Consider the following 26,572-nt stretch of genomic DNA (forward strand, 5'->3'; position numbering starts at 1 on the left):
TTGTTGAGTTTGATGCATGGTAAATCTATTTGGTTTATTCTTGGTTTATTGTTAAATATTATATTGCATTTCTTAAAGCAGACATCATGTATATTGTGATTTCTAGCATTCCACACACAGCAGCTTATTGTTGTTCCCTTTAAATATGGGAAATAAAAATGGTTTTAGTTTGCTTTAAAAAAAAAATTGAGAGAGGGTACTGCTATATTACATGGCCCAAGAAATATTGGCAGCATGCTCTTTGGCTTTCATCCGTAGAACTGCAATGCTGGAGGACCTCCTTTCAAACTCTGGCTTGGTTTCAAAAGCATGTCCATTGGTCGCCCCAGAAAGCAACGAGTCAGTGAAAAAATTATTGAGGGGCATGTGGCTAAATTGATTCTGGTGGTTTGAAAAGCCTGTGTAGCCAGAATCTGTCCGGGGTGAATGGGAGTAAGGTGTCATACAGGAGGACGTATCTCGTGGCAGCATGCAGGAGGTAACCACAGAACCACTGGCCGCATTCCCTGCCCACAGATTGTTCTGAATCTGGAACATATAAAATGAACACAATTAAACTCACATAGTTCATCTTTTGTTTTCTGCAATGCTTGGTTTGCTTTACTTCACATATAATTAGTTCCCCTCTGAAACAAGCAACAAGTATTTAACAAGTTCTCTGCAATCATGTCAGAAAATAGTGTGAAGAGATCACATCAGACAAAATATGTGATCACTCACTTTAGAGCAAGGGCTGATGAGTCATGTTTCTTACTTTGTCATACATTTGTCCTGTGGCTCCAGATATATGTCTAGTGTTGAAACTCAGGATGCCATCAGCTCAGCCAGTCAATAAAATTAATGGAAACACACAACTGACATCAGAAAAAACATGTCAAAAGAGTGTACAAGATCATAGATATTTTCAACATAAATGCTTCTCCTCATTAGAATTGCCATTGTAATGGTCGGAAAAGGGTGAACAAAACAAACCAATTTGGATTTCTCAAACGATAAAGCCCAACAAGTATTCAAAAAATTTAATAATGAGAAGCCTTTCGTAATTACTTTAAAACAAATGAAACCCTAAAACTCAGAAATTACTATAATGCATTCAAGACCTTTTCTTAAATTTGTTTCAAAAATAGACTTGATATAAAATTTCTTTTCATGACTTTTTATGTGAAAATATACTTTAAGGGCATATCTGTTTCAGCATTCAGCCTTAACAAGCTGCATTGTGCATCCCTGGAAAACATTGCATGACAGACTAGGACACAAACTTTGTGGTTACCAACAACGTCTGGAGCAACCATGTATTCAAGCCTTGATGTATAATCCTTTCTATACTTGGCAGTTGCTTAAAGCTCCATTCTGGGTCTCAGGCCTTCTACCATCTATGCATAGATGCTTTTATGGATAGGTATTTTTCACTAGTTTGTTACTAGATGAACACACTGAAAGACTTTTAAGACCTAACATAAGTCAGCTCTTATTGTTATCTCAGACTGCATGGTCTTTTATTCCTGCTCTATTCACTTTGAGTTGATCAAGCTTCACACTCAGCAACTGCCCTTCTTTTTTCTCAAAACTCTCTACTCTCTCTCTCTAAGCACGACTTGCATATGGTATAATTTCTGACATACTCGATCTTCCTCACTCATTCCTCATTTACACACGCCATTATACAATTTACAGCTTTGTATGTCTTCTTCACTTTTACCTATATACCTCTCCTGAATGCTGATTTTTTTAACGTACAAATAGCATCAGGCAAGACATTTTTAGCCCCCATTCACAGTACAGATCTTGTCAGCCAGTAACTATGTCCTTTCCTATTTGTTTTCCTTTGCTAAATTTGTCTTCACTCTAAAAATCTGTTGTCTGTTGCCCTGATGCACTGCGATTGAGCCCACGTGTCTTTGTTCTTTGTGATATGTTGGAGTAACTCAATTACTCTTCAGTTAGCACTGAAAAGTAAATTCCCACTTCAAACTTAATTCTACATTCACATTCCAAATCCACAGACAAAGGAATTTTGACTTTAAGATATAAAGGTTCTCTCTCTAGCTGAGTGATTTTTTCTGTCAAAGTAGAGGTCAGAGGAAGTAATGAATTATGACAGACACACACATATGCACACACAGAATGAAAACATGTTTCTAAGGCTGATGAGTTGTGTTTTCTCCCATTGTCCTATCACTTTGCAACAGCACATACCAAACCTCCAACAAGCTAAAGAGATAAATTATGGTTCGCTGAACTCCTCTAGCTGAGATCTAGTGCAGATAGGAAGGATGAAATAGTCTTATTTTAAAAGTTAATATTTTAAACAGTTATATTAGCAAGGTCATCAGGAGCTGACAAACTAATCTGGACTCTTTGGGAATTCCAGCAGCAAAAATATAATCCAGTAAATGCTCCATTTTGGTTTCCTCTGAAAGCCTGGAGAAAAATCAGGGTAGCAACTCATCTCCCCAAACTCTGGGTCCGCTCAGCTTGTTTACATAGGCGTGCATGCATGCAGTTATAGTTCCACACACACTCATGGATGTGCCTTTCCACACACACCCACAACAGCTGCGCACACATCAGGCTTCTGCTCCTGCATATTTTAGGTGATCTGCTGGGAGGTAATGGAGGAAGTAAGGTCACTGAGGAAGGATATGGAAGAATTTTCCTTTTTGTGGGCCTCCTGACGTCTATATGAGGAAATCTATAAAAAGCTTCAGAACTTTCCAGTGACTCCCTCTCATCATCACTTTTCAGAAGACTCAAATGTCAGCCCATGGGAGACTCTCTACAGTTTGACATGATTCCCAGCTGCCTTATTACTCCTTCATTAACCTACCTGAGCCAGTTTTGACTTATAATCAGACAAATTTCCCCAGGGAGAAACTAGTTAACCTATGCAGTGTCTAATACATGAGCTATTTCTGAAGGAGCTCATAATCTCCAAAGCTAACTTACATGCAACAAAGTCTTATTTATCTGACTTACTGAAATTTCTTTCTAAGAAATGCTATGCCAAATGCTGCAGTCACCCAGGCAGCACAGATATAATTAGGGAAGGAATTTAAAAAAAAAAAAAAGTTTAAATACAAACATGAACAAGTTTGCCTTTAATGGAGTCATGATCAGAAATCTTCAAAAGGTTCAGAGGCTCAGTTAGAAAGTGCCCAATAACCAATGTGGTCTGGAGGAATCACAAAATCACTCTTTCTTTCCATACTTTGAGTAGTTTGGTTTGCAGTAAACTAAGTTTAGTACCACCAATTTTCCTGATATTTTTATTCTGGACAAATCTCTTTCAATTTAGGTTCAGTGAGGTTGCGCAGGTGTAAATGAGAACTGAATTCAGCTGCAAATCCTAAAATATGCCAATGTCTTTTTCAAGAAATATGTGAACAAGCTATTAATTTCTAAAACTTTTGAAGGAGTTGCGCTAGATTTCTTCCTTAGAGAAAGGAATTTGAATTATTAAACTGAACTTCAGGAATGCCACAAGATTCTAGGAGAGCTTTACGTCTTCTCTCATGAGGCAGTTATGCCTTCCAAAACAATGTTTCAGTTATATCAATTTTCTATTCATTTTAGTTGATTGAGTGACTTCATATTTGGTATTAAATTTTCATTTCTTCACAAGGATTTACAACATAAATATCTTGAAGTGAAATTTAGGTGCAGAAGGTATTCCTGTATTAAAAATAAATATAGTAATGTTTCACAATAAGTCAAAATGATCAGACCTTCTTCTGGTATGTTAGAAGGAAAAGCAACATTATGTACATGAATTTAAAAAAAAATATTTTTCCTCTTAAAATCTTGTGTGATCCATGAACTATATAAAAGCCAATTCAGAGACTGTGAATGAGGCCATACATACAGCACATCTCTGGTTTCTGTTAACATCACAAACAACTTGAGCTTTGCTCTTGTGGTTACCATGAAATTACCAGAGCCCTTCGATATATTTACCTACTGTATGTTTTATACACACATACACATGCACACACACCCTTCCGGATCGAAAAAGAAATAGGATTTCATAGCTGTGACAAGAACATAACTGGAGAGTTATGGTTGCTAACATGGTTATGATATAATTTCCTAGCCACATGACCTTCTGTTAGATACTGCAGAGGAAAAAGAGCTGAGGTAATTGGTCATCCCGCTTGGTGTCATTGCTTTTTTTCTGCTAAACTTTCAAGCTCCCTGAGCTTCAGCCTTTTTATGCAGCCCCTGGAGAAACCACACAAACTCAAATATCAAATTTTTCTGGGAGTTTTGCTATCATTTCCCTAGCCTTTGGGAGAACCAAATGGGAGATTTGGTTCTCCCATCACCAAATTCTTGACTCGTGTTATTTCAGTCCCCTGCCTATCCAGACTAGAGACCATCTCTGTTTGAGTGCACACCTTTTAGTGCATCACATGGGAAACAAAATTCTAATTTCTTTTAAGGTCTCTAGATATCAAGAAGTGTTATTATTATATTACATAATAAATGTTATATGTGCTGAATGTTATTATAATTAGTAAATAGAAACTAGACATTTCCTCTGTGGAAAATAAGAGTCACACTAAATGAAGAGTTAAGAATTTATGTAATTATAGAAAACATGTGAATGTCAGACTGATTTGCTAAATTTTTGTCACTCCTCTCCTTGCACTACCAGAAAATATCAAATCTGTACTAGCAATGCAATAGCTAAAATGCAATAGCTGTTAAACTGCTCAAAACTACTAGTTCACAGCTTATATCTGTTGGTCATCCCTAGTCCATCACCACAACTAATTTGGTCTGTAAATTTCCACTTTTTTTTTCTGGGTGCCTCTTTAGAACATCTGAAATACAGGTAGAAATTTGCCTGTACTTCCTAAGCTTGTAGATTCTCAGAATCATTTAAACCAAAAAAGAGCCTCTGGGATTATTTTTCTAAACCCTTGCTTGCAGCTACTCTCGAATTTAGATAAAGTTACTCAAACCCCATCCAGCCATGTTTTGAGTCACTCCAGCTGCAGGGGTTCATTAATTTCTACGGGAAATTTGTGCCAATGCTTCATCACTCTCATTATATTTTTATATTTATATCTAGACAGAGCACTTCTCGGTGTTTAATTTGTGACTATTTTGTAGGAGCTGATGGATAAGTGCACGTGTGAAGATCACCTGTACTGTATTGGGCTCATGTATAAGAGAGATGCAGCACATAATTTGCAGATATAAATAAAATGCTAATTAGCACATGATAGTGAGAGGCTTAACAATACAGATTTAAAATATGCAATAGACCCCTTCAGTCCACATTTGGCTTACACACGGTGAACAAAATAAAACTCTGACCATTAGATTCCACATTTAAGCTTGCTAATCTTCAAAATAATGTAGGATTTGAAAAGTCATCAAGCTTTCATTCTTGTGTGGGATGTTTTGTAAACTGTAAATTCTCCCTACTGCAATCTTGAGGCCACTTATAATATGGATTAATTATATTTCTACTCTATGATACAGTTAGATACAACATTTCACATTTTGAAAAATAGTATTAAAAATTTTGTGTATCTTAAGGGGAAAAAAAGAAGAATTTGCCATATAATTAAGCCCCAGTAAAGTCACTCACACTTAAAGAAATACATGTTTCACCAAAAAAAACCCACAGAGCAACAAACTGAATGTTGAGACTATGAAAAGGACCACATACAGTGGTGGTTTATTACCCAGAAAAAATAAAAGTGCAGTGCATAAGCTACTTCGTGTGGAACAGACACCACCCAGAAAAATTGGAAGTATCACTCCCCTCCTGTTGGAAGATCAGCCACAGCAGGGCAAGTGAGCACACATGCAGTGAGACACACACCATGCAGGTGGTGGCTCAGCCCCAGCCCCACGCTGTCACAGCCAGACAGCATGAGTGAGTGATAAAACTTCTTTGAAGCCAGCTCAGAGATGCCTGCCACGTCTACTCATGCTCAATCAGTGTACCCATAGCCTTAATAAACTATTGTGATTAACTGTCATTTATGTGTGTACTACAGTTAAAAGAAATTTTAAGTCATATAACATGTGGTGTCTAATACATTCCATATGAACATTTAATTGGAGCATGTAACTTTGATTATTGCTAATGAGGATTAACCATATGTACCAAGGCTAGAGCAAACGATAATGATGATCCAAGGACTGAGTACTTAACACATGTATGCTGACACCACTTCTACACTCTTTGACTGCCAACACATCATGTGATGCCATGCTGTTCAACATAATAATTTGATTTATCATTATGGTGGATGGAATGCAAATTTCAGCCTCTTCCTTCTATTTATAAGATTCCAACAGTTTCCTTTCTTTCTAGACCTTCTATATCATTCCTGTTCCCATACTTCTGAAAAGCTTTTGTTGTCTTAGGATTCCCACCTGCACTAGATTGGACTTTTTCAACTGAAACAAAAAATTAAATTCTTTCCTATCCAAGCCTTGCCTGCATTTTCAAGAAAATTTAAAAAATACCCAAACATTTTACATGTGATATTAAGAGGGAAAGTAGAGTGGTGTAACAAAATTAATCCTTTTAAAGGGACTTAGAAGAAAAATTACAACAAATTAACATGATTCAAAGAACAAGTAAGGAGGAAAAATGCAAAGAAAGGAAAGAGCCTAGACGGGAGAAAATGTTCACCTTTTTTATCTGCTTTTCAATGCCTCAATTTAATGTATATTTACATACTGATGCACATATAAAGATAACATCTTTATCAATTTGATTCACACAGGGAAAGCTGTGATAATAGTATAGGCTCTTGTGTGTGTAAATAGGGGAGGAGGGGTAAAATGAAATTTTGTCTCAGGTTTTCTTGTTAGTTCTCATAGGTAATCATTGAATCTGATGAGATCAAGTACCTTTGTAACAGGAGCCTTCCCACTAACATAGGGTGGCAGAGGGAGTCAAATAAAGACCAAAAAGGTAGGAGAAGAACAAAGCTAAAGAGGCTTTTTCATGGTTCCTCTTTCAACATATTTATACATCTGTGTAGATGTATAAGTACAAATGACTGCAGCTGAACCAGGTATCAAAGTAAAAAAAATGTTGGCAGATCATCTTACCCATTTTACACCTTACGTTTTAGGAATAAAAATTTTAATTGATCAGAGTTTTTGACAGCTGTAAAGGGAACCCGTGTCTGGCATAGAAGTCCCTTTGGTTAAGTTTCCTAAACACAAATGTCTAATACTTATCTGACCATGGCTGCCTAAAATGAAGGATGGATCCTTGTTTTAAATCCTGTTCATCAACACTTTTATATACCTTTTCTGCCTGAGTTGTGAGATAGATTGATGAATTTATAGCAAGTCAGGACCTGTATATTTATTTTCCATAAGTGAAGCACTTAATAATGGACATCTAGTTCAAAAGATTTGAATGCAGTGATGTTAGTAGTCATGTTTTTAAAACAGATTTTTGTTGTCTCAGTCATTCTCACTGGAAATGTTATATATATCATGGAGATGTGGTTTTACTGAAGAACAGGATTTCAGAATGTGAAAACCATGAAGAACTACCACGAGGTTAGCAAGACTATGAATTTTTATTAAATATTCTGTGATAATTGCCTGGATACCTACTCATATACAAAAAAGTAGCCAAATTTTTCTCTGAGGAGAGGACTAGCTTGCTTTTAACATGTAGCCAAGCTATGCGTGCAAGCCCTCAGCTGAAACAGCCAAAGTGCACTCACACCTTCATCCATTGCTCTTGAACAGCAAGAACAGCAGAATAGCACAAGGCAGCATTCTCATTGGTGCCTCTCTGTTTACCTGCACCCTGTTAGTCTGTGCATGCAGGTGAGCATGTGGCATTTGTGCTTGTGAATGTATATTCACGTTTTGTATTTCTACACACTAGAGATGCTTCATTTAAGATGATGGAACAAGCATTTGTATTTCAATCTTCTGGTTTTAAGAATTTATTAATTAGTGATGGAAATATTTGTCAGGCTGAAGCTGAGTTGTGTCATCTGCCTAGCAGATTTTTTTTGACAAAAAATATAAACAGAAATGCAGAGAATTAATCTTTTTAACAATCTGAAAGTACAGAATAGATCTTTTATTGGGTTAGAATTTTATAGATCATATTATCATATGGTTTAAAAATGTGGGATTATTGAAAAACATTAATTTTAGGACAATCATTTTAGATGTAGATGGAATCCTACTAAAAATACAAGATAAGCTGGCAGACACAAATTTAGTCTAGAAATCCCAAAGCTTCAGCACTGTTCCTTGTATCACTTGCTGTGATGCCATAGGTAAGTCAGAAAGACCTTGAAAGGAGAGTTGACCACCTTGAATGAGATCTGTGAGTGAATGCAAATCTATGGCTTTGTGAGTCTACCTGGGGCTACCTAAGATTGTGTCCACTTACCTAAACACAGAGTCATGCAGTGGTTGCTAATGTAATTTGGATTATTGCCCTGCTACATGTTAAAATAAAACCAAATGACTTACAAGCGCCACAACAGCTGAAATGGTTGTGTCCATGTTCTGAGCTGCTGGAGCAGAGGGCAGCTCTGGCCCAGGCACCAAACCTAGTAATATGTAACCTCTTCAGAGGTAAAGCACATTGAACTGAGTAGATGACACATGAGCCAAAGACTCCTGGTTCATAACTAATCACATTCATACAATGATAGAAGCACTAAGGTTGGAAAAGACCTCCAAGATCATCAGGTCCAACATTTCACCAAACACTGCCATGCCAACTAAAGCATAGCACTAATTGTCATTTCCAGTCAATTCTTGAACACTTCCAGGGATGGTGACTCCACCACTCCAATGCTTACCACCATTTCAGTGAAAAAATTCTTCCTGATGTCTGACCTGAACCTCCCCCAGCTCAGCTTATTTCCTCTTAACCTGTCACTTGTTCTCTGGGAGAAGAGACCAAGGCCCATCTTGCTCCAATCTCATTTCATGCAGTTGTAGAGAGTGATAAGGTCTCCCCTGCAACTCCTTTTCTGCAGGCAAAAAAGCCCAACTCCCACAGCTGCTCCTCATAAGACTTGTGCTCCAGACTCCTCCCCAGCTCCATTGCTCTTCTTTGAACATTCTCCAGCCCCTCAATGTCATTCTCATAGTGAGGGGCCCAGAACAGGACACAGGATTTGAAGTGCAACCTCACCGGTGCCAAGTACAGGGACACAATCCCTGCCCTGCTCCTGCTGGCCACACTATTGCTGATCCAGGCCAGGATGCCATTGGCCTTCTCAGCCACCTGAGCACAGCTGGCTCATGTTCAGCTGCTGACAACCAGCACCCCCAGGCCCTTCTCTGCTCAGTCAATTTCTAGCCACTCTTCCCCAATGCTGAGGAACTCCCTATTCAGCCAATTTAGAGCATGACCAAAGCAAGCTCACATAGAATATGAGTATTTTTTTTTAAGGTTGGCAGAGACCCCATTACCTAATGAAGCTGAACAGCACCAAAACACCAGTAGTGGAAGGGAACCATACAAGAGTTTTATGCTTTGCATGGTGTTTTTTTTTTTATTAATTATGTTGTAAAAGCAATGTGTAGCCAGAGACATGAAAAAAATGGCTCTAAAATAAAGATATTCAATGTCTAAGACAAGCAAGGAGACAAACAAAAGGAGAGCAAGGCAAAGAGTAAATCAAAGGAGTGGAGAACTGAGACAAGATTATTGCTTCATTATGCAGTATACCTTATTATTTACTAACAGGGAACTGAAAAAGACAAAAAAAGACCCCAAATTCAACCAACTACAATGGAATGAGAGATTTGTCCTGTCCTTCTGCCTCTCTCTCCCAGTGATATATATTCAGTTCTGACTCTGCATGACTATATTACAATTTCATGCTAGTAGGACACTTGTTCTATTTAATGGTCTGTTGAGGTCTATAAGGACATGGCCCATGTTTGACGCATCAAAAGGAAGCTGTCTAGAGATCAGATAGTTTATACTTCATCTTAGCAAAGTATACAAAACCAGAGCTGTTAGGACAGCTGCCAAATGTAGAACCAAAGTACTGCTTGGTCTTTACCATACCTGAGGGTAGCTGTCAGTCCTTGGAAGAACAGATATATCATAGGTGGCAGCAAAGTGGCTCTTGGCTTGCTGGATCTGACCATAGCGTTCTCTTTTTCTCCATTTTGCTCTTCGATTCTGGAACCAAACCTAGAGTATACAAGGAAAGAGTCATCAGGGTAAACCAAATTATATACTGTGCAAAGGGTTTTAGGAAAATAAAGAGATTTTGCGGCTTTGAAAATTTCTGTTTATCTAAAAAAGATAAGTTCTCCACCTGAAAATTAATTTTTCACTGTTTCGGTCTTGTAAATGTCACACCTGCTTAACTTATTGCTGGCTATTTTAAATATACATATTGTTTCATTTATATTCCTCAAAACAAACCAACAAAAAACAAACAAACAAACAAAAACAAGGACAACCTGAGAAAGATCAGTCTGTAGCAAGTAAAGAAACATTATCTTAAATTCTCATGCCCACTGACTTGCTATAACTATCCGTAATCTGCCTCCTAGAGGTGTCCATAATCTTTATCAAGTGCAGTAATAAAAAGGCAGGAAAAATTGGCACAAGGACAGTAGTCTGCACAGCAGGAAATGTTCCTGTAAGGAAGTCTAAAAGGCCAGGAAAATAATAAAAAGTCACCATGTCACAGACAGTTTTTGAACTATTGTGAATTTTTTTTTCACTTTGGTGTTAGGTGATATCTGTTTCTTATAATGGAAGACAAAAGAATTGCACTTTCAACTATGGAATAATTTAGATTTTATGCTTAAGTTTGTTTATACTCCTTGGCCTGTTCTCTAATATTTTGAGTGTCAAGGACTATATCAAAAACCCATTATATGACAATTTCTTTCTGTTACTGATAACTGTCATTGTCCCATGGTCTTAATAATTTATTCTTGTCTTTCAGACAGTTTATTTTGGACTGGTTAGGCTATCCTGATGAATAAAGGGGATTGCTAAGAAAATCCCCTTTATAAGAATAATATCCAACTAGTCATTGTTGTTCTGGGTAAGCAAGCTCACTGAGACTTTTTTAAGAAGTCACACTTTTAACTGAACCATTATTTTTTTAAAGGAAACAATGGCATTGGTTTGTCATCCAGCTAAATGGATCATTAATTCATTTTGATATATATATACATGAATGGTGCTTTTTTTATAGATACTTCCTGTATTTTGAGGGACATTTTCTGATTCCATATTGTGGGATATTTAAAATAACACTGTTTGGATTATGATTCCATTCTTGCATTGATCTTTGGAGAATTCAACTGATACTGCTCTTAAGCAACCAGGGCATAATTTTGCTCATTTTGATTCCCAGGGACTTGTGGCAAATGTGCCATCTTTTAAAAGATTCAGCAATCAAAGCAAAGCTCATGCATATAAGTCCTGAGTATATATTTTTAGGAGCCTTGGTGGTAAATTTTTGTTATTTATGATGCCTGAGGTTCAGCAAAAAGAAAAGGGAAGGCAAAAAAATCTCCTGTCTCCACAGAGGCATCAAGGACGTGATAAGGAAATTTAGTCACTAAGTTCTTTCCTTGAAAAAAGACCTTGACAATCTTCTTAAAATGGGTACCAATTACTGGACTGACATGCAGCAGGAAAGAGAACAACTTAGATAAATTAGGTTCAGGTTGGCTCTCTCTGCATGTGTGCAGGACAAATATTAAATTGGATGTTGATGAAATGGTGGTGAAGAGAACTATGGGTAAGGTATCCAGCTGATCACTCTGCTACACTAAATCAAACAATTTGCTTGAATTCATAGAAGTAAATGAGAAAAAGCACTTTTTTTTTTCCTTTGACAATCCCCCAAAATGTTTCTGTTTACACCACTTTACTAGAAACTTACTCTTGGCAGAGATAAAGTAACCATTTGCCTCCACAAAGCAATGTAGAAATCTGCTGCTTGTTATCCTTGAATTGCCAGATGCTTGCTTTTAATGACGTAAGGCCTTGCAAATTGCTTAATCTTGTGATGGAATACTCTTGCTACTCTGGATAGAAATGATCAACATGTCCTTCCATATTTAGAATATGAGAATGCAAAGATCAGTTATCTTTTAAGAAAGGTAAGAACATGTGTAAATAAAATAGAAATAAATACACTGTGAGAGTCTGATATAGACATACATTTTTCATTTACTGTCTTCTTTTTAATGCTCTTACCATGTGAAGCCTCTAAATCTTAGGAAAAAAATGTGATAAAAAAGACAGATGGCACACTTTAGTTCAATTTCCTTGAACTATTTTCACTATTAATTTGTTCTTGAAGTAGTTCTCTGTGTTCCAGAATTATACACTTGTTAGAATGGTGTTTTAACATTATACTACCTTCTCTTTTTTTTTAAGTCATGACTAAATCCCAGTGAATAGAAGTGATACTTGGAAAGCTGTACCAAATTTGGGAAAGGAATTGTGCAGAGCCTAAAGAGTTAAAAGCCACTGAATCAAATTCCATCGGCATTGCTGATATCACATCGATGTAACTGAGCACACAGTTTTGGACTCTATTTTCTGATGACAACAGCAAATGTGATGCCTGCTTGAATAGAGATGAAAAGAACACTTCTTTATAAAATTAATTAGCTGACTTTTTCTGAAAGTGTTTCTGATTTCATTTCAGTTTGTATGCATGTGCACTGATGTCTATTTCTCTACATGCATGTGTGAGTATGCGTTTAATTACAAGTTGTGAAGTTGTTATCATATTCAAGTCACTAAATTAAAAAAATTAATCCCAGTCTGTAAGAATCAACAGAACTGTTATTCTCTAAATTGAAATAATGATTACTACCAGAACAGGAAAGATATCTAAAATGAAGATAAACTTGCAAAATGTGGCTCACACCCTTTTCTAATAGAAGACCTCTAAGCAAGGGAAAGGCTTTTCTCACCATTGCACATCAAAAATCATAAATATTATTGAGATTACTCTAGGAGCACATACTGAATGAATCACATTTGTACGCAGCTACAATATTCAAATAATGTACTAAGTGGTCACCAGTATGTTTTGTTACAAAAACTAGAGTAACATTCTTAATAAGGAAATTTAAAACCAGAAATTGTACCTCCTAATTTTGTGATTTCTAAGATCATTCCATACAGAAAAGAAGAATTGATTATGTCCTTGTTTTATACAGGCACAAAACTCACACACACACATATCTATGTAAAGTATATAGATACTTACATACATTTATGTATGCACAGTTTCACTGCACAGTCTTTGGATAGAAACAAGGAATTTGGTTACTTTTTAGACTGTAATTTTCATGCCATGACACACACAGAATCCTCTGCATGTGAGTTCTGCATTGTCATCAGTCTGAACTACATGCAACAAGTCTTTAGTGGGATCTTTACACATAACAACTTATGTTTTCACTGCCTGGAATTCTACAAGAGATCAAGACAGTTTTACTATTGATGTTGTTTTCTCATCCTTTAAACAAGTGTTCAGAACTGCAACACAAGCTATTTAAAAAAATAACAAGTTATTTTAGCACTACAGCCTAACAGCTCATGTCCATAAAGAAATGAGGCAAAACGAGCTGTTTACTTTAGCTTTATGGGGTTTTGTACAATCCCTGAGAGTGTAATTTACTCATTCCTACAATGCACAATTTGTCATAGGAAGGCTGAAATCTGGTTCCTACCTGGACTCTGGCCTCGGTGAGCTCTGTTCTCAGAGCTAGCTGTTCTCTTACATAGACATCGGGGTAGTGAGTTTTCTGGAATACTTTCTCCAGCTCCTCCAGCTGCAAACTGGTGAAAGTTGTTCTGTGTCTCCTCTTCTTACTGCTGGAGACATTGCTGTCACACTTATCACCAAGTTCATCCAGGTCCCCCTTCTCCTGCAGCCCTTTCACTGGAGACATCCTGAGATTGTTGCAATTGTCCATGGGCCTGCTCAGCTCTGTGTGAAGAGGCTGTCCTTCCACTTTAGTAATCCCGTAGTTCACTGCGTACAAGGTGGGTTAACAGCTGGTTAATAAAGGATCAAGGGGGAAGGAGAGGTGTTTAGATTCAGGAGTTCATATAAAACAGTTTCACAAGGAACCAGATTCCATCGTGGCAGTGTTATTTCTTTATGAGGTCATTGAAGAGGAATTTGTAATATTAACTACAGATAGAATAAAAGTGCTAAGTCACATTAAATTTTAACTGAGAATGATATCTGAAAATATCATCTGGAAACTTACAGAGTAAGGAGACTCTGCAAGAGACTTGGATATTTTCACCCTACCACTACTGCTGCTAAAGTAGTTAACAATGCATGAAATCAGCCTCAGCTAGCGTTGTACAGATAAGGAATCTTAGCCCAAAACAGATTTTCATAATAGAGACACAAAGCTATTGACAAATGTGCCTTTAAACTTGGAAGCAAATGTAAAAAAACCTCTATTTCTATGAAAATACAAACTAACAGTGAAGTAAACTTAATAGCTGTAAACTGACAAATCAAGAAGCAAATGAAACCAAAAATTAAATTCGCTTTTAAAATTCAATAAATTCCATATGCTTTCTTTTGCATTTGTGAAGTGGAATTGTTTCCAATGAGGTCTGTTATGGTTACAAAATACAGGGCATTTCTGCAAAATGTTAACTCATTAAAAGAGATAGTTTCATATAATTTGTAAAAGGATTACAGGAACTATTTGTCTTTAGGTAAAACTTGAGTGGTAGAGATAAGAAATATTCCACAGTAGCTTCTTAATAAGAAATGAAAACATTTCCTACGTTTCAATATTTTTACTTATCACACATCACTGGAAAAGTAATGAGATAAGTTAAAGACTTAAAAAAAAAAAATTTTTTCTAAGAAAAAGGTGGAAAAAAAGATTCAAACTCTGTAGAAATTAAAACTTACAACGATGCTATGTAACATAATAAGCTTGCTTTGAGATTGTCTCACGTTCTTAGTAATTTCTTTTCTTTCAATTCGAGCTGATTGCAATGAAATACAATTTTCAGATATTTACCATCAACACATACATAGATAGGAAATGCCCCAAAGCCCTCGAGGCACACAATAAATTAGCTAATTAAGAAAAACTTCAATGTATAAATCAATTTCCTATAGGTTTTTGTTTTTTAAATTACGCTTGAAGAAATCTATCAATATCTCACCAGTTTTTTCGTACAAATTAAAGAACTTTCTCAAAAAAAATATATACTTCAATGACTATATGAAGTCAAAAAGCATATCATATTGTTAGTCTTACTGCATCTTAACCATGTTTTCCAATTTTTCTAGGAAATTAGTTTTTGATTTTTTTTTCTATAGCGATTTTCATCATGTTGGAATAATGAAGAAGATTTTAAATGTTTTAAAAAGAAAATATTCCTCATTCTCCTTAGTATAAGCTAGAAAATTTTAATATTTGATAAAACGTTTAACACTATTATTTGGGGTTTTCGGGGACCGACGGGCTTTTCGGAAAAATCACCGTTCCGCATCAATTGGTAAGGCTGCAGAGCACCCCGCTACCGTGGCAGGACGATATTTGAAGGCAGCAGAGATGATCAGGCTGCCTCCCGTTCCCTGCCCGGACCGGCCCCGCAGAGCCGGCCGTGTCCGGGCTCCCTCCGACGCCGACACGCCGGCGATGCTTCTCCCGGCAGTTTGCTGGGGGAGAGCGCCGCGGCTCGCAGCGGGGGCGGGAGTGCCCGGGGGCGGCCGGAGGGAGACCAGAGAGGGTGCCGGGGGTGGCCAGGGTGAGTGGAAGGTGCCGGGGGGCGGCCGTGCCCTGCAGCACCCCCCGGGACCCGCCGGCCCGTCGGGCCCCCGGGCGGGCTGCCCCGGCCACGGGCGGGCTGTGCCGGCGTGCCCGGAGCTCCGCTCTCGGCCAGCCGGGGGACCCGGGCCGGGGCCGGTGGGGAAGGCAGTAGCTGAAAATCTGCACCGAAAGGAAAAGAGCTCTTCAAAGCAGGCGTTTGCCTTTTCCCGGATTTTTTTTTTTTTTAATAGTAGAGGTAGTAGTATTATAACAGCAGTATTGTTAGTGTTATTGTTATTTTCCTACGACCTGACAGCCCCTCGCGTGCCCGCATCCGAGGGCTGCACAGCTGCCTTTGGTCTCCCTGGGCGGGAGAATCCCTGCCCTCCCCCGTACATCTGCAGGAGGGGGAATAACCCTGGGATGACGACTCACCGTTGGTGTCCTGGCAGGGCGATGTCCTCTCCAGCCTCACATGATGCTCAGCTCTTTGCAGAGGGTTGAAGGCCTGTACGCATTTGCTGCCTGACGTTTTGCTATAAAAGGACTCATTGTCCAAAGTTTCCATAACGTGCTCCAAACTGCCTCCTGCTCCCATATAAAAGTCACTGTTCTTGCTCGGTTGGCTCTTCAGGGCAAACTTCTCGCTCAGAAAATCCATAATCATCTAAGGCTGCTTGAGAGCCTCTTCCCTAGACAGAGGCTGGACTGTGAGCAAGGGAGGGAGAGTGAGTGGATGGGAGGGAAGGAAGGAGGGAGGGAGGAAGAGGCGTTCAGCGCTTAGAGAGCTGTTTTGCCTCTGAGCCTTTGATTTGTCTTGTCTTGAAAGGGGAACCCGAAGTTGCTCTTATATCTTGAAGCTCAGCAGGACTTCTTGTGCAACCTCCCATTTCTAATGAATATGAAAATAAGCAAGCAGTCTAACTCCACCCCAGGTCCCCCAAGACCTAATCCCAACACAGGAGGGAGTTCCAGGCCCATTTTCCACAGACAGATCTGTTTCAGACAGACACACACAAGCATTTGGGGAGGGTGAGGGGAGAAAGGGAGGGAGAGAGGGGAGGGAGGACAAATAAAAAGGACATTTCCCCTCTGCAACCTATTCTCATTTCTCCAGGGATCCTGGAAAGAGTAATCCCTCGCTTCCCTCCCTCTCCTCCCAGCTCCCTGAGAGGCTTGGAGCGAGGTAATTTCAGGGGCACATACCCTTAAGTAAAGGATCTTCTTTAATCGGTTTGACTGATACGTCGGTAGCTGCAGTCCTGTTCTCTGAAGCTGTAAAATTAAGAACCGCTGTTCCTTCTTTATTAAACAGCTCAGAAGTTTCGTCCTAGAGTTAAACAGAGAAAGAAATGTTGTAGGCAGTTGTTTGTGTAGAGGAAATGTAAGCTAGCGAAACTTAAAACTAGAACTCTCTCACAACAGAAAACTGGCCGAAAAGAGAATTTGCCTGCTCTGAAACAGATCTCAACCAGTCTGTCTCTGTATGTATGTTTGGGGTTGGACCTGTGTGTGCGTGCGTCTGTGAAAAGTGATTAAAACGGACCTTTATTTTAAATCTCCTGAAATATTATCATTAAAAAATAATCATGTTTCTAAATGAAAGTATTTATTCAAGTCTTAGGTAATAAAAACAAAACGAAATGAGCCATATATGCATGCATTCCTATGGATATTGGGAAAGCGGGTCGTTTCCACCCAATGTGTGAGCTTTGAAGTGTTGAATTCCTTGGTCTTTTCGCACATCGATAAGATTTAAAACACAGGCGAGAGAGATAGTGGACTATTTCGAAGAGGCACGAATTACGGAAAAGATCTTCCATGCTTCCTCGTGAAAGGAGCATTCTGTGAAGTAAAGCAAACCCGAGATTGCAATCCCTTCAGAGGAGGATTTCAGCGTCGTGGCCCCGCGCTTGTCTTTTCTACTGAGGCTGTTTTAGAACCCAATTCGGTGGGCCCTTCCCCCGCTGGGGCGGGGAGGGGAGAAGAAGGGAGGCTTTAATGGGCGGCTGAAGCCCCGGTACAACACTGGCCGGCCGGGGCTGCGGAGCAGCTTAGAGACCTTTCCTGTGAACCCAGTCAAAGGTGAAGGGAAGGCCAATTCGGGTCCAGCATATTTCCCGGCAGGCAGCTTCCCTTCCTTCTTCAGCTGGTCTCTAACTTGGTATTTTCCCGGAGAAAGGGGTAGAGGGATTTTTTTTCAGCTACCATTGTCGAGCAGCTGTGGTCACCATCCGCCACACGTACAATCTGCCCTTCCCTGTTATCTGTCAGGACAGGGCTGCTGCCCCTACCCCTCCGTCCCAGTTCCCGGCGTTACCTGCCGCCACCACCGAGCTGGGGCTGCGAGGGGCGCGGAGCCCCGTCGCGACAGAGCGCAGAGGTGGTGCTCGGGGACTTGGGGTGGGACGGGGTTTTTTGTGGCGTGGGGGTGTCGCTTTGGCGGGGAGGGAGAAGTGGAAGCGGTTTCCGTAAGAGCCGGGAGGAGAGGAATTGAAGCGGCGCGGAGGACGAGCGGCGCCCGCGGCCAGGTGCGGCCGGGCCGGCTCGCAGCGTGCCCCGGGACAGAGGCTGCAGCCTGCCCCAGGGGCCGCTCCAAGGGCAGCTCCCGTCCCCGGATTTCTCATGAAAAACGACACGTCTCCTCCTTGCACCTTCTGGAACAACGCCTGCTCCGGACCCTCCGGATCCTCTCCCTGCCCCCGCATCTCCGTGTGCTGGCATTTCGGCAGCGTGTTTATCACTGTGCCTAAAAAGGAATAAATGCCTTGGGGAAGGGGAGAAAAAAAAAAAGGGGGGGGGGGAGAGGGGGGGAAGAGAGACAGAGAGAGGGAGAGGGAAAAAAATGGAGCTCTGGATGTCTTTTAAATGAAAGACACATGCAAAGTTTTTGCAGACTGCAATCGACTTTTATGCCAATAAATGTCCCTCTTTAAAGACCACTATTAAACTCCAGGAAAGCCGAGGACAAGGAGCATCTCCTATGAAGGCAAACCGCCCAGGAGCTGCCAGCAGCAGCAGCAGGGCTCTTTCTAGGCTGGAGGGAGCGCGGTTGCCTCCGCGGGGATGCGCGTGTCCCGCTGGCGGCGCGGAGCCGCCTCGGCGGCGGCAGTCCTCGCTCCCCACCGAGCTGCTCCGCACCCCGGCAGCCCTTCCACCCCTTCCCTCCCGGGCGGATCGGGCCACCCCGGCGGCGGCGGCAGCGGCGGCTGACCCGCGGGGCCGTGGAAGCGCTGTCCTCGCCTGGGGACCGAGATGGGGACGGGCTGCGGCGTCCTCTGTGCTCTTCAGCCCCGCTCCTGTGAGAAAACACCACCCTCCTGCAGCATCTTCCCCGCAGCGGGGACTCCTCTCCCTTATCGCCCCGGCTTTGCGAAGCTCTCCCCGCCGAGATTAGCGCCGACATTTATATATATGAATATCTATATTTGCAATATCTGAGTATTAAATATAGAGCGCGATACCAGATCTAACCGAGTTTTAAAATCCATCCTTCCTCAACAGGAAACAATAAATAAATAAATAAATAAATAAATAAAAATCAGAGTGATTCCACATCACTGTTAGCTCCAGGGACCAAATTCGACTCTCATTTACCTCTTTGCAACCCAGCGGACTTCAAAGGGAAGGAGAGATGTAACCTAGGGGAGAGTTGGCGCCACGTATGGCATTCGTTCTCCTTAAAAGCTTGAAAACAGAAAGCTGACTTCAGCGGGCTAAAACCATTTGAGAGGGGTTGGACAGATCCCGAGGGAGAAGGCGGCAAAGGGAAAACAAATTCTGTGCTGAGGTGAGACCGCTTTGAAAAGCATCTTTCTTCAGGGACCTACTCCCTCCGCCAGGCAGCCCCGTTATTAAGAGCTGCATGCAGATGTGCCGCTGTGTTTCCAGAGATGGAGTATCTCCCAAACCTTCTGTGGAAGGGTGTTATGTGTGATGGAGAGACGTTTCGTGGCCAGAGGTGGTGTGAAGGAGCTCGCCCCTGCAGCGCATGGGAGCTCCTTGGGGGCAGCCTGTCCACTGGGACGAGCCGGGCGCGCACACCGCGGGACCCTGCGCGGTACCGCCGGGCTCTCCTGCGGGCACGCCAGGCTGCCTCACCCCCGCCGTCCTGGAATTCCTTCCCTTCCTGAGATCAGAAGTTACAGACCAAGCGTAGGAACGAGGATCCCGCATACATTTCCAACGTCTCGCTGCCGAACAGTCAAAGAATTTGGGAAAAGAAATGTGCGACTGCGGTTCGGACCTCCGTTTCTGGGTCCGCAGCCGCTGCTGCTCGTGATGGCAGTTTCCAGCCGAAACAGGGCTACTGGGTGTAGAAGGCATCTCCTCACACCCCTGCGTTTGTTTAAATAAAGTGAGAACGGCAGCAATACGGGCGATGATCTCCCTTTCAAATGTCCAGGAATCCCTATCCCCTCCCGTCCCCTCTCCCCATTTCTAATATCGGTTTTTAACTATGGAAGATTTTTATTTTTTAATTTTTTTACACCAACACTTCTCTTCCCTCCAGAAGAGTTAAAGCACGAAATTTATGTAAGGATTGAACGGGAAGAAATTCGCGCTACCTGGGACTCGGCTAAACGAATTTTGGGGGTATTATTCAATTCCTTCCACATCCGCACACTCCAGCTGTCTGGGAAAATGGACAGTGAAGCTAGGAAGATATGGGCTGGGTGTTCCCGCGGGAGGGCTGGCCCCGCAGTGAGGGGCGGCTGAGGGATGGTTATAGGTGAAGAAGGGAAGTGTTTATGTTTTCTTGAATGGGATCAAACACCCCAATAGACGCCGGGGGGGGGATGGGGGGTGGAGGGGGGAGGGTGTGTGAAACACGAAGAGAACTGTCTGTCTTGAAAAACAGGTGCTCAAATGGTTCAGCATTTCCACAAGCCTTCTGTTTTCTTTGCTGAGGCTTTACCTAGGAGCTCATTTCATGTTTAGACACGGAGCTTTTATTGTATGAGATGGGCGTAGGCTCCAGAGATACCCTCTGAGAAGTTAGCCTCTCGATCTCTGCCACTCGGTCGTGCCACTGGTGTGCAGAAGCAAAAAAAAAAAGGTGTAAAAAAAAGACACTCTGCGACTCGCTCCATATCTCTCTCCCTGTGGAATGCAGCGAATTGCAAGTTACAATCCAAAACCTAGCTTGGCTGAGTAATAATTTTCCAGACATCCTGTTTGCGGGAAGAATCATGTGAAATATTCTTATTGCCAGCAAGAAGAAGTGCATTGCTTCTCAAAGAACACTGAAAGAAGTTGAGTTTGGGGGATGGTTGGATTTCTTCATTTGGGTTTTTCTTGTTTGTTTGTTTTGTATTTTTGTTTGGTTTGTTTTTCTTTTTTTTTGTTTGTTTGTTTGTTTGTGGTTTTTTTTCCTTTGGGGGAGGCGGGGGGTGTATGTGAAGCATCACTATTTTTATTTTAATCCCTGAAAATGAAGATTGTGTTTCGGATTTCCGCAGCCAGGCTGCAAAAGGTCCCAATCCAAGCCCCCTTTAACGAACTTTCTTCCTAACAAGCAGGTTTTGTTCACCTGAGCAAACACAAATCGGTTGTGGTGTACGTCGATAGCTATGAGATTTTCCTTTCGGAGAGGAAATGTTTAATTGACACTGTTTGGAGTGACTTTACCAGAAACCTGGGATCTGTAGGATCAGAGATCAGTGAAAGTGTAGGAGCAAATCGACAGCACTTCTACTCGGTAACCCTAATTCTGCGTGTGCAGCAGACGGGTCTATGGAGCCCCGCTCAGATCGCGCAGGGAACCTGGTGCTGCCTCTCATTAGGCTGGGCCCGAGCCTGGAGCCTTTCCCACTCTCCCAGCCAGGCTCGAGGTTCAGACGCTTCCAGGTCCAGTCCAGACGCAACGACAGTTGCCCGAACGCAACGACAGCAAGCATTTCACGGTTCCTGCAGCTTGGCGCTTTGACAGTAGGGAGATACCCCGCTCAGCTGCTAGGGAGATACCCCGTATGACACCTGCACAGACAAAATAAAGATTCCATATGCATATTCAGGGGACAGGCAAGAAATTTGGTGAATGGGAAAGTTACCCCGTTAGGGAAGCAGGATTGCTGATTGCTGTCAGGGCTGGACAAACCTCGACAATTTTCTTCTTGCAACAGGTAGTGACGCTTCTTAAACTTTATTCTTTTTTTTTAACGCAAAATGGAATGAGATAATATTTAGTGTGTTGATTTAATCTTAGCCCCATAGAAAATCTCAGCAGAGATGCTCTATAAAAGCATTAATCTCTTATCTTGATCTAGCTCAAATTATAATGAATCCTACTTACATATGTGTTATAAAAACAAATCCTACACGAATTTAATCTATGCTTCATCGGACTGCTGTTGTAGCCCTTTATCAAGTTTAGAAAGGATTTGAAAGTTGGGTCGTGGGACTCAAAGCCCCGTGCAGTTTGGCACCACCATAAAGAAGAGATTTGCTCCTAAAGATGCTTCTCAGGTCCGATACACGTATTTATTCCCCTCCACTCTCCCCCGCCGCCGCACTTCGACTATGAGTAGGATCTGGCTTCTGCTGGGGATGTTAGGTGAGGCAAGCACAGAGCTGCTCTGTCCGCAGCCCGGAGGAGGCGGCTGTGCCCCCGCCCTTACCGGGGGACAAAGCTTCTGGCAGCTTCGGCCGAGCCGCGCTCCAGCAGCCGGAGCGCCTCTTCAGAAGCCAAATCCTCACCCCTTCCCCCTCTGCCAAGCTTCCCAACAAATTATAGACATATTCCCAACGCAAAAGACAAACACCGTTCTTCACATCACAGAAACAGACGCCTTAGAAGAAAAATCTAGACGTGAAAAAGCACGTTATTAGGTTTTTACGGGTGAACATTTGCTTCTCCTGCCACCCTTACCCCTGGAATTTATTCCCAAGGAGCGGGCCGTCCCCCAAAGGAGCTGAGAGCGAGTTTGTAGTGAACAATTCTAAATTACCCCTTTCGCTCTCCCATCGCGAACCCACGCTGGGCTGTAGGGCACTGAGCATTAGCGTACCTATGCAAGGGAACAGATAAAAAGGAAAGCAAGTCCTTTGCAAGTTACCCAGCCTTCCCTGACGGCAGTTTGGTACTGCGACAATTCCCAAAATATAAGGGCTACATTACCGGAGCGACCCGAGGCTCTGAATGTATCGAGAGGCCTGGAGAATGTGTGGGGGGCTGCCTTGTCATCTCAGATGAATTTATTTCTTCTAAGCCATGAAATATGGGTCGACATTGTGGTTTCTAAGCACGAAGGTAAAGGAAGGTGTGAGACAGAAGGGGCAGGGTCTAAGAAATAGATCCCTGTTCAAGTTGGAGGTACTAACAAATGGATGCATTGAGCTGCTTTGACAAGGACTGCCGGTTTTCAAGGCTACCTCGTTTGAAAGAACCCTTGCTTTTTTTGCATTTTTTTCCTCCAATGCGATGTGTGCTAGATGCGATTAAAAATGTATAATTCAGCGATGCTGAAAGCCACAGAGAAATTTTATTCCGGTCTTTCAGCACCGCCTCTGTACAGTCTCAGCCTTATTTTGTCATTTGCTGAGAGCTGCCTGTATCTTTTGAAACGCTAGCCTGCACTAAGGAGCATCTATCCCCGAGCCTTTAGACTCTCTGCCTTTCTTACCAGAAACGGCTAGATGAACACAAAAAAGAACTTAGTGGTTAACCGATAGGCTGCTAATATTTCATCCACGGGCCTCCTTCTCCTCCTTCTCCCCCCCCTCTACCCTCCCCCTCCCACCCTTAAAACTTCAACTCTTGCAAAAACATCATATTTTAAGCTTTCCACGCAAATATTGATATTGGCCAATAAAGCCAGCCCCCAGCCTTTGGTTAGAGACAGTCTTCTTTTTGTTTCTACCCTGGGCAATCCAAATTAATCCACTGTATTACAAATTGCCTCGAAATATTTCACTTTTCCTGACAAAACCCATACCCGGCATACGTCAGTCACCATGAGAGACATTTTTCCTAGTCCGTTTGCGTGCTGGCTCTTTCTAGACCGTATCAGACAGCAATGGGCAGTGAGATGACATGACCCAGCAGGACATTCTCTTATTTCTTTCTGCATTTGTGCCGTAGCAAGGCACAAAATGTTTAATGTTATCAAGAAATCAGGTAGAGCAAAACTGAGTAAGCTTGAATCTTTGCCTCGCCTCCTGTTCGCAGGACAAGCGGTGCCCACCAGGTGAAAGCAGGTCCCCCCCACTTCGACCATTTGCCACCACAGCCAGCGCATCTCTCCTGAGCAGGGACAAGTCCTTCCCACATCGCCCTGCCCGAGGCTCTGAGCCTAACCCGGCACACGGCCAGACTGCACATTACATGAAAGGCAACAACCTCCCGAGTCATTACCTGAAATTAAATACGAATGCAAACGGCACAAACCTGAAGGGGCTGTGTAAAATGCAGCTCTTTGCTATTGTTTTTGCTTTGTTTGTTTGATGCTTTAAAAAAAAATTATTTTCGGCCAGATGTCGCATAGAAATCCATGGGTCTGGAGCCGGGCTGGGAAATGAAGCTGTGGCTGGCGGAACGGGAGCCAGGATCGGCGCCGGTTTCCCGGACACAGCCCCTCGCTGTCGCTCCGGAGCGGGGCCGCGCCGAGCTGGCACCGGCCGCAGCCGCACCTCTCACAGAACCTGCGAATTAGAAAAAAACCTGCGAGGCAAGAGAAAAGGCACCAGAAACTGCCACTTCTAGAGACTGCGAGGCCGATGGTTTTGTTCTCTTATCTCCTAGCCGTGCTTTCCTAATCCCGCAACAATCCTTCTTTTCTCATGTACAGGACACCATCGTTTAAAGAAAAACTGCGGGAGAAGTGTATTCAATCGCACGAACAGCAAGGTATTAGACAAACGAGCCAAGCCTAAGGCTGACCCGTGTCCTTTCAATGAACAACCTTTCGAACCTTCCCTACCCGGAAATGGTGACAAAACCCACACTATTTGGACGGGACAGCTCTCATCTGATGAATGTAGCAGGAATATATACAGCCCATTTTTTTTTTTTTTTGTGTACTTTCCTTTTTTTTTTTTTTTTTTTTTTTTTTTTTTTTTTTTTTTTTTTTTTTTTTTCCCCAGATCACGGCTCACAAGCCTAGAAAATTGTGCCGATTTGAAACAGAGGCATTTATCCTGTATTAGAATTCAACTAGTTATAGCACTCTCTCCTAAAAAGCTGTCTTCCATCTCAGGATATATGTGGAACACCTTGGCTGCGACACAACTATTTGGTGGTGCTTATTTGCATTCAGGATTGAAGTAGTGCCTCGTAAAAAAAAATAAATTGCTAACCTCTGGTTTCTTTGTATAAGCGTAATTGAACAAATGAGTAAGTTAGGAATAAAGAGAACCCGATTCTCAGCTGCGTTCTTACAAACATGGTTTTTATCACTTAACTTTGTGAATCGGCATTTGTTGTTACCCACATAAAATGCTCTTACCTGCTTTATTGCTAAAGAGCTATCAAGCTCTTAGCTATTGCATCTCAGTCAGAAGTAATTTTATATCTTCCTAGGTATTTGGCTTATTTAATGTTTAACGAAAAAAAGAAGTGCTATATAAGTAGCAATCAATCAACTATGAAATTAAGAAAAGGTTACTAACTCTAAACAAATGTATTTAACATTGGAATGAAGACCAGGGGAGGAACAAATGCTAGTCTTTGGCAGCTAGTTAGGTACTAAGCTGTTGTGTCTGCATCTGTCACCAAAATAACGGAGAAAGTGACCATAAAGGACAATTCACTTGTCTAAATGACCTGTAAATAACAGTGTAGCTCACAGTGTCATTAATTTCAACTTCCAGTCCTTGTAAGGCTGGTCAGCCTGGCGAAGTTAGTCAATATTTCCAGTAAAAATCTCTTCAGAAATCCAGTCTCTGTTCATTTGACGTCATGGAACTTCATGAACATCTCTCCAACGGGTGTTTTATTGCTAACAAACCTTCAGCACAACTTGGCACCAGAAAGTGCCTTCAGGATGTAGCCAAGGACATGTGGTCAGCATTCTCTTGTCCATCATCTGCCTTGAAAACCAGGAGAGCAGTTGTCCACGTGTCCACAAGACCCAACTCTACTTTATTTAATGTACACTGTTACTTGCAGGCCATACCTGCCTCCTCCCCTACACTTGGCATATTTTTCTGACTTTGTGTGAGAAGAGAGGTGTCCCATTCCTATTTAACCACACCTGCATCCGTGACCAGCTGAGATCCCAATCTCATATCTATATAGATATATGAAAGTATATTCAAAAGTAGGTATGAAAGTGTATATGAACATATAGATATATATTTCTCACACAGGCTCTAAAACCTGCAGCGACTGACACAGATTAATATTCAAACACAACTATTTCACAACTGCTATAAAAAATTAGTTAATTTTTCACTTATGACTGTAGAAAAAAATAAACAAAACATTAAAATCCCCAGCTGCTGGAAATTGGTTTGTTTGGCTGTTTTGGTTTTTTTTTCTCCAGCTAACAAAGCTAAGTACAAACTGCTTGGAACTCAGATGTAACATCAGGCAACTCAATATTTTATAATATAATCAAGAGTTCCATTCCTGTTTTTTTGGGGCCATGTGGTAATAGCTACTTTTCATATGTGTTTTTCTGACAAAAGAAAAGCATATTAAGATTGCAAAGTATCCCACAATATCAGTCTGGCTTCCATGAGTGCTAATAAAAGGATTTTCAGTATGTATACATACATTGCTATTATCATGAGAATCCGAAATTAAAATCAAAGAGGTAATAAACCAATATATTCCTCATAGTGCTTTTAACGATTGTAATGG

The 26,572-nt window shown here is 41.6% G+C and overlaps 1 protein-coding gene across 2 annotated transcripts; it reads right to left on the minus strand.

Moving 5' to 3' along the window:
- ALX1 (ALX homeobox 1) lies at window positions 1-25,306 on the minus strand. 2 transcript variants are annotated; one of them, XM_071423333.1, is made up of 6 exons: window positions 24,158-25,306; window positions 16,975-17,098; window positions 16,204-16,476; window positions 13,705-14,009; window positions 10,046-10,174; window positions 1-528 (listed from the first exon to the last, which is right to left on the minus strand). In XM_071423333.1, exons 3-6 carry the CDS (start codon window positions 16,433-16,435, stop codon window positions 208-210), a joined length of 987 nt encoding a protein of 328 aa, XP_071279434.1. In that variant the 5' UTR covers window positions 16,436-16,476; window positions 16,975-17,098; window positions 24,158-25,306; the 3' UTR covers window positions 1-207. The 2 variants fall into 2 exon arrangements, with proteins under 2 accessions (XP_071279434.1, XP_071279435.1); XM_071423334.1 differs by lacking the exons at window positions 16,975-17,098; window positions 24,158-25,306 and having other exon boundaries at window positions 16,204-16,958.
- Window positions 25,307-26,572: the final 1,266 nt, after the last annotated feature.

Source organism: Agelaius tricolor, unplaced genomic scaffold (genome assembly GCF_023055355.1).
Source record: "Agelaius tricolor isolate 1412-34295 unplaced genomic scaffold, bAgeTri1.0.p SCAF_3, whole genome shotgun sequence".
Classification (NCBI taxonomy): domain Eukaryota; kingdom Metazoa; phylum Chordata; class Aves; order Passeriformes; family Icteridae; genus Agelaius; species Agelaius tricolor.

Coding starts and splice junctions, on each gene's coding strand:
- ALX1 (XM_071423333.1), bottom strand. CDS start 16,435: ATGATTATGGATTTTCTGAGCGAGAAGTTTGCCCTGAAGAGCCAACCG. Junction 14,010..16,203: donor GCCCTGCCAGGACACCAACG/GTGAGTCGTCAT, acceptor CCTTGTACGCAG/TGAACTACGGGATTACTAAA. Junction 529..10,045: donor GGACTGACAGCTACCCTCAG/GTATGGTAAAGA, acceptor TATATGTTCCAG/ATTCAGAACAATCTGTGGGC.